We start from the raw sequence: 7,393 nt of genomic DNA, 5'->3' as shown, positions 1-7,393 counted from the left end.
CCCTCCGGGGGGGTGCGAAGCGCTGCTGCCTCCCCTCCTCCCTCTTAGCAGGGGACAGGAGGGAGGGTCAAGAAGGATCCGTGACCCCGGCCTTCTCACTTGGCATGACCGCCTTAACCCAGATGCCCTGGCCCCAGCGCCTGGCCACACCCTGTCTGTCTCTCCCTCTCATGTACACTTGGGCCTTCTGTGCCCAAAAGAGGGCACGGAGGCTCTCTGAGCAGCTGGAGTCCAGCCCCCGGCCCCCTCAGCTGCCCCCCTCAGGTTGTCGTGGGGCTCACCTGACGGCACAGCCTGTCTTTCCTGCACCTGCCCCTCCTGGCACCACCCTCCAGGTCTGGCTCCTGCCTGCACTCTTGCCTGGAGAACCCCCCACCCACACCCTGTTCCCTGCTAAATGCCCCATGGGTCTTTCCTGGGCCGCCCACATCTGTCCAGTCCAGGGATGGCTGTGTGGACTCGGGGAGCACAGGAGAAGGACGGGCATTCCCAGCAGTGGGCAGGGACCTGGGCACGTATGGAGGAAGGCAAGCAGGGAGGACTCAGTTCAGCAGGCTGGGGGCTGGGCAGGTGCAGAGGGGCCGTGCCCAGAGGGTCCTGTCCCTGTCCGGGTTCCCAGGTTGCCTGCTGTGCAGTCTCATCTGGGCCCCTCCCCCTGTGGCTACTGTTGCAGGAAGCGGCCGCCTGGGCAGCAGTCTCGGTGCTGGGTGGAGGGAGGGTGGCGGCTGGCAGGGGCCTCGACCAGGAATGTGTGTCCAGGAATGTGACTGCTCTGCCCACTGAGGGTGGGGTGGGGGCAGGGCTGGGAGGCTGGGGGAGCCCCTGAAAGTGTGCCAGGCTCAGTGCAGCGGACTTTGTCTCTTCTTGGAGTGGACTTCTTGTTGGGGTCTTCCCTGAGTCCCTGCCCATGGCTACCCAGTTTTGCCTAAGGCCCCAGCCAGGGGAGGGAGCCCACGGGCGATGAGGTCACCCTTGCCTGTGGCTGCCCAGAGCCCTGGCCAAGGAATCCAGGGGGGAGGCTCTGGGGTTGGCACCACTTCAGTGGAAAATGTGAAGGTACAACTCCGGCGCCTCTGAGGGTCTGGGTGGGGGGGCGGATAGTGCTGGCCGTCCTGCCACGTCACACCCTGGGGAGAAGCTCAAGTCAGGGTGCCTGGGTGCTGCTCCTGCAGCCTGGAGGCCAGCCCCTTTGCTCTGCCTTTCCCCTTCCTGGCCTGTGTCTTTCTCTGAGGGGCTTCGAGGGAGGGGTGGGCACGGTGGGTATCTGCTGCTGACTCGCGGGCCTCCTGCCCCAGGACATCCGGAACACGGTGGGCAATGTGCCCTTGGAGTGGTACGATGACTTTCCCCATGTGGGCTATGACCTGGACGGCCGGCGCATTTATAAGCCCCTGCGCACCCGCGACGAGCTGGACCAGTTTCTGGACAAGATGGACGACCCTGACTACTGGTGGGTGGGCGTGGGGCGGAGCCTGCGGGCTGGGCGGGGCGGGGCCAGGGCCAGGGCTCTGACTGGGTCCCCCCAGGCGCACGGTGCGGGACCGGATGACGGGACACAGTGTACGGCTGACGGGCGAGCAGGTGGCCCTGGTGCAGCGGCTGCAGAGGGGCCAGTTCGGGGACGTGAGCTTCAATCCCTACGAGGTAGGCGGCAGCTGCTGGCCCTGGGGTTGGGGGCACCTGCAGGGCCCAGGCCCACCCTCCTCTGCTCGCCCCCCAGCCAGCTGTGGACTTCTTCAGTGGGGACCTCATGATCCACCCAGTGACCAACCGGCCTGCAGACAAGCGCAGCTTCATCCCTTCCCTGGTGGAGAAGGAGAAGGTGGGTGTAGGCCATCCTGGGGGTGCACCTGCCCACCCCACCCCTGCCCCGGCCCCCCTCACCCTGCCGTCTCTGCAGGTCTCCCGCATGGTTCATGCCATCAAGATGGGCTGGATCCAGCCTCGCCGGCCTCGGGACCACAGTCCCAGTTTCTATGACCTGTGGGCCCAGGAGGACCCCAACGCGGTGCTGGGTCGCCATAAGATGCACGTGCCTGCTCCCAAGCTGGCCTTGCCTGGCCACTCGGAGTCCTACAACCCGCCTCCCGAGTACCTGCCCAGCGAGGAGGAGGTGGGCCTGGTGCATGGTGGGGTCTGGGCTAACCCCTTGCCCGGCCCCGGCTCCTGGCTCACTCCTGCCTCCACAGTGCCTGGCTTGGGAGCAGCAGGAGCCTGAGGAGAGGAAGCTCAGCTTCTTGCCGCGCCGGTTCCCGAGCCTGCGGGCTGTGCCTGCTTACGGCCGCTTCATCCAGGAGCGCTTTGAGCGCTGCCTGGACCTCTACCTGTGCCCACGGCAGCGCAAGATGAGGGTACGCCGGGGTGCCCAGGCAGGGGCGTGGAGTGGGGGTGGGTGCAGCTGACCCTGCATCCTCTTCTCAGGTGAACGTGGACCCTGAAGACCTCATCCCCAAGCTGCCCCGGCCACGGGACCTGCAGCCTTTCCCCACGTGCCAGGCCCTGGTGAGCAGACAGGGCAGGTGGCAGGGAGCAAAAGCTTCCGAGTGTCTGGTCTTTACCACCCTGCCCTTTCTCTGCAGGTCTACAGGGGCCACAACAGCCTTGTCCGCTGCCTCAGCGTCTCCCCAGATGGCCAGTGGCTGGCATCAGGTGGGCACGCAGTGGGGCAGCTCCGCAGCTGGGCAGGGTGGGCTGGCCTGGAGGGCCAGGTACTGAGGGCCTGTCTGCGTGTCCAGGTTCAGATGATGGCTCGGTGCGACTCTGGGAGGTGGCCACTGCCCGCTGCATGAGGACTGTGCCCGTGGGTGGTGTGGTGAAGAGTGTCGCCTGGAACCCTCACCCCACCGTCTGCCTGGTGGCTGTTGCAGTGTGCGTGAGGCCCAGGGTGCCCAGGGTCGGGGTGGGGGGACAGACCCATGCCTGAGGACCTCCATGTGGCTCTGACTGCAGGGAGGACACGGTGCTGCTGCTGAACCCGGCCCTGGGGGACCGGCTGGTGGTGGGCAGCACGGACCAGCTGCTGAGCGCCTTCCCCCCACCCCTGGACCCCGCCTCACAGCCCGCGCACTGGCTGGAAGCCTCCCAGGAGGAGCGCCAGGACGGCCTGCGGCTGCGCATCCACCACGGGAAGGTGGGCGGAGGGCGGGGCGTGGGGCAGAGGGCGGGGCCCCGGGGAGGGGCCGCATCTCACCCAGCCTCACCTCCCTGCAGCCAGTAACGCAGGTGACTTGGCACGGGCGCGGGGACTACCTGGCTGCGGTGCTGGCCACTCCGGGGCACACCCAGGTGCTGATCCACCAGCTGAGCCGGCGCCGCAGCCAGAGCCCCTTCCGCCGCAGCCATGGCCAGGTGCAGCGTGTAGCCTTCCACCCCACGCGGCCCTTCCTGCTCGTGGCTTCCCAGCGCTGCGTCCGCCTTTACCACCTGCTGCGCCAGGAGCTCACCAAAAAGCTGATGCCCAACTGCAAGTGGGTGTCTAGCCTGGCAGTGCACCCGGCAGGTAAGGGGGTGTCCTGGTGGGAGGGTGGCACTTGGAGGGCCACCAAGTCCCCACCACCGAATTTGCCCCCAGGTGACAACATCATCTGCGGCAGCTATGACAGCAAGCTCGTGTGGGTTGACATGGACCTCTCCACCAAGCCGTACAGAGTGCTAAGGTGAGATGCTGGTGGGCAACCGGTCACTTCCTGCCCCGATCCCTGCCTCACTGAACCTGGTTCCCCCCACCCCAGGCATCACAAGAAGGCCCTCCGGGCCGTGGCCTTCCACCCCCGGTACCCGCTCTTCGCATCTGGCTCTGACGACGGCAGTGTCATCGTCTGCCACGGGATGGTGTACAAGTGAGTGTCAACGGCCCCGCCTGCCCGCGCCCCTTGGGGACGGTTCCACCCACGTCCTGAGTCTCTCCTTCCCCCACAGTGACCTGCTGCAGAACCCACTGCTGGTGCCCGTGAAGGTGCTCAAGGGGCACGCCCTGACCAGAGACCTGGGGGTGCTTGACGTGGCCTTCCACCCCACCCAGCCTTGGGTCTTCTCCTCCGGGGCTGATGGCACTCTCCGCCTCTTCACTTAGACACCCTGCTTCTGGGGCGGGGCAGGTGGGGGTGGGCAGCACATGTGCCCTGGACTCTCAATACAGGAATTTGCTGGGTAGTCTTGAGTCAGCTTCCTAACGGGGGAGGGGGCTGCTGGCCTGCCCACAAGCCAGGTCACATTACCACATCACCTGCTGATCAGCAAATGGCTTTATTGGGAAGATGGGGGTTGGTGACTTGACCACCCTTGTGTTCCAGCCCTCCCTTGCTGTGTGGGCCCAAGGCCTCCCCTGTGGCCCTGTGGGCAGGGGACTCCTTAGGGCCTTGTCTTGGACCCTCCAGCCAGCCAGGCTGGTATTGGGTGTTGGGGTAGCCTCAGGCGAACTTCACCAAGCGGCCCAGAGTCTTCACAGCCTTCAAGCGCACCTTAAGGGCTGGGTCCTTGAGCAGCAGCTGGAGTGCTGGGGGACAAGGAGCCGCTGCTGGGGGCTCCGCCACGGCCCTTGGAGAACTGACTGAGCCCAAGATCCCGCCCACACCCCGCTAACAGCTGCGACTGAGGCTGCCCCCACCCCTTCCGGGCGCACAGAGCCTGGGGGCCAGGACCCTGAGGCTGACACCCCACCCTGTGCGTGGGGCCGCCCGCCCACCGCCCTCCTAAGACAGGCCTCTGCCGGGAGGGCTCAGGAGCCAACGGAAAGATAGTTTTTCCTTTTTTAGTGTTTTTTAAGCTCTTTTGGAACAGTTAAGAAGTTTCCGTGAATTACTAGAGACGATGAGGTCACCAGTGACAGGGAAAAAATCCTTGAAATCCAGGAAAATCACTTAGTCCCCCCTGGTGCCCACAGGGTCAGTGCAGCCCAGCATGTTGGGGGGGCGGGGGCCCTCTGGGCTCCTGGCTGTGTGGGGCGGGGTTGGCAGGACTGGGGCTCACCCGTGAGGAGCTGCTCCAGGTCCACCTGTGGCCGCTGCTCAGCCTCCATGTGCAGCACCAAGAACCCTGTGAGGGTGGGGCCACAGTCAGGGGCCAGTGAGGGGGCTTGGGGGCCAGGGGTAGGACCGAGGTCAGGGGCCAGGTCGGTGTGGGGGCTGCCTGGGGCGGCCTCACCTGTGAGCATGGGGGCAGCAGCACGGACATCCTCCCAGCTGCTCTTATAGTAGAACAGACTGGTGCTTAGCAAGCGGCCCAGCAGGTCGGGGAAGTGGCGCATCTGCAGAGAGGCGGTCAGGCAGGCCCGGTCCCCCCGCCCAGCCCAGCCCTGCCTAGCCCCGCCCCTCACCAGGTGCTTGCAGGTGGTGTTGAGGAACTCTCCAAAGTGCAGGTCATGGCCTTCCTGCAGGTGCCTCTGGAAGACAGCTGCCAGCTCCTCACACTCCAGGTTGGGGCCGCACATGCGCAAGGCGAACCTGCAGGCCTGCAGGGCACACGCTGAGCCCCAAGTCCCTGAGCTGGCCGGGCCTACCCATCCCCCGCTCTGCTCACCGTGACCACGGGTGCGTGGGGGTCACGCAGGTGCAGCAGAAGGGGCACCAGGCCGCCCACAACCTGCTCCAGGAACACGTCCTTGCAGTCCCCACGGCAGGCCTTGTTGAGGTGCCCGAAGAGGCCAATGGACACTGAGCGTAACTCCATCCTTTCCTGGGCAACAGCAGGTGTCACATGGCCCTCCCAGCCCAGCTTCCCGGGCAACCGCAGGGCAGTGAAGGGGGAGCAAGAGGCAGAGTGGGCCAGGCTGTAATGGCCAGGGGCGGCTGGGGGGGGCCTACGCTGTCGAAGAAGGGCCGAATGCGGACAGCAATGTGCAGCAGCACTGCATGTAGGTCCCAGGCGTCCACCAGGTCCATCAGCCTTGCCAGGCCCACCATGGCCTCCAGCGCCACCAGGCTGTGTGGGTCGTCTCCGTCGTCCAGCCCACCGATCATGGCTGTCAGGAGTTGGGGGCTGTGGGTCTGTACCTGGGGAGGCCACACATTCCTGTGTGCCCAGGCCATGCCATGCCCAGCTGCCCACCCTCCGAGCACCACCTCCGATCCTGTGGCTGCTGGGTCTGCCCGGGTCTCCTCACCAGCTGTGGCTCTGCTGTCCCTCCCTCGCCCAGGAGCAGGGCCCCAGAGGGCTACCGGACGGTCACCTTATCTGGGGAGCCCAAGGTGATGTTGGCCAGGCCGTGGAGCACCAGCCTCCGCACGCGGGCGCTCGTGTCCTTCTGCCGTGCCATCAGGTTGTACAGCAGCGACTCCAGGAGCATCAGGTCGTTCACCACATTGCTGCTGAGCAGCTGGGGGCAGAGGCGTGCTGACCACCACACCCGCCCAAGTGCACCGGGCAGCACCGGCCCCTGGTCACTGAGGGGACATGGCTGAGGCCAGCAGGCCAAGGGGGGCTCTTGGCCTTTCCTCAACCTCCCCTGACTCCTGACCCCAACCCCTCCCTGGCCCCCACTGCCTTGGTCTGGGGTGGGTTTTCAATGTGGCTCCCCTGCCCTACCCAGGCCTGCCTATGGGGGGTACTTCACACTGCCCCCCTCCCCCCTCCATTCATGGTGCAAAGCAAGTGCTCGTACCTCAGCCAGGAAGGCTGTGGAGGTGACCCTCTGGACCTCATACATGCTACTCTGTGTGGTGAAGAGCAGCTTCATCACCAGGGGCAGCCGGGGGCCTGCGAACTTTGCCATGGCACTGGGAAGGAGGCACGCGGGCAAGAGCTGGGGCCTTAGGCTGCCCAGAGCACACCAGTCCCGGGGGCCTGGGGAGCGTGCCTGCCTCCCACCCTGTACCATCTGGCCCGCTAGCCCCGCCCCCCAGCTGCCCTGCACATCCTCCGTTCAGACACGACCCCCCCAAAGAGGCCTTCCCCCTGTGCCCGGTCCGCTGCACCTACAGAACCTGCTGCCCTCACGGACTCCCCGCTGCCCCACGTGCTGCCCGCTCACCTGGCCAGCCGGGTGACACCTTCCTCGTGCCCAGCTGAGGTCCTGAGCAACTGCCAGCCCCCGTCCAGCTCCATGCACTGGACCACATCCTCGTTGCCACCGCAGACAAGCACGGCCTGCAGCGCGTCCACCGCAGAGCTGCGGAGATACGGGCATGGGCTCGGCTGGTGCAGGCAGGGCCCAGCTCTGCCCCTCGCACGCATGTGCACACACACCCGCCTATGCTCTTAGAAGACATGCCCAGGGACCCCCAGCCTGCTCCCTGCTACCAGTGTCCCTTCCCCTGGGCAGCACTGTGGGCCCTCTGCTCTTGCAAGAGCTGAAGGGGCCCCAGCCTGTCCCCAGACCCCCCGACTGAGAGACATGGAGAAGGCGCGGGCACAGCCAGTGGCACCAGGCCCTGCTCCAAGCCAGCAGGGCCTCACC

General features: G+C 66.1%; 2 protein-coding genes across 2 annotated transcripts in view; one reads left to right on the top strand and one right to left on the bottom strand.

The window, feature by feature from the left end:
* The window catches only part of BOP1 (block of proliferation 1), an 18,066-nt gene extending 13,898 nt beyond the window's left edge, over positions 1-4,168 (top strand). The window contains exons 3-15 of the mRNA XM_010844145.1: positions 1,296-1,450; positions 1,527-1,644; positions 1,721-1,822; positions 1,901-2,113; positions 2,190-2,351; positions 2,422-2,502; positions 2,580-2,649; positions 2,736-2,868; positions 2,950-3,130; positions 3,211-3,499; positions 3,572-3,656; positions 3,732-3,839; positions 3,919-4,168. Coding sequence (XP_010842447.1) covers positions 1,296-1,450; positions 1,527-1,644; positions 1,721-1,822; positions 1,901-2,113; positions 2,190-2,351; positions 2,422-2,502; positions 2,580-2,649; positions 2,736-2,868; positions 2,950-3,130; positions 3,211-3,499; positions 3,572-3,656; positions 3,732-3,839; positions 3,919-4,072 — 1,851 coding nt within the window. The 3' untranslated portion in view covers positions 4,073-4,168. The remainder of the gene's footprint in view (positions 1-1,295; positions 1,451-1,526; positions 1,645-1,720; positions 1,823-1,900; positions 2,114-2,189; positions 2,352-2,421; positions 2,503-2,579; positions 2,650-2,735; positions 2,869-2,949; positions 3,131-3,210; positions 3,500-3,571; positions 3,657-3,731; positions 3,840-3,918) is intronic.
* A 60-nt stretch (positions 4,169-4,228) lies between these two features.
* MROH1 (maestro heat-like repeat family member 1) overlaps positions 4,229-7,393 on the bottom strand; it is a 49,931-nt gene continuing 46,766 nt past the window's right edge. Inside the window, exons 33-41 of the mRNA XM_010844209.1 lie at positions 6,968-7,105; positions 6,599-6,713; positions 6,167-6,313; positions 5,802-5,990; positions 5,518-5,673; positions 5,315-5,449; positions 5,143-5,245; positions 4,969-5,034; positions 4,229-4,495 (exon numbers count right to left, since the gene is read on the bottom strand). Of these exons, the coding sequence (XP_010842511.1) occupies positions 4,410-4,495; positions 4,969-5,034; positions 5,143-5,245; positions 5,315-5,449; positions 5,518-5,673; positions 5,802-5,990; positions 6,167-6,313; positions 6,599-6,713; positions 6,968-7,105 (1,135 nt within the window). The 3' untranslated portion in view covers positions 4,229-4,409. The remainder of the gene's footprint in view (positions 4,496-4,968; positions 5,035-5,142; positions 5,246-5,314; positions 5,450-5,517; positions 5,674-5,801; positions 5,991-6,166; positions 6,314-6,598; positions 6,714-6,967; positions 7,106-7,393) is intronic.

The sequence above is a fragment of the Bison bison genome, unplaced genomic scaffold (assembly GCF_000754665.1).
Source record: "Bison bison bison isolate TAMUID 2011002044 unplaced genomic scaffold, Bison_UMD1.0 scf7180017847889, whole genome shotgun sequence".
Taxonomy (NCBI): Eukaryota; Metazoa; Chordata; class Mammalia; order Artiodactyla; family Bovidae; genus Bison; species Bison bison.
Note: the sequence above shows the minus strand (reverse complement) of the source record. Positions and strands in the feature narration are given on the sequence as shown.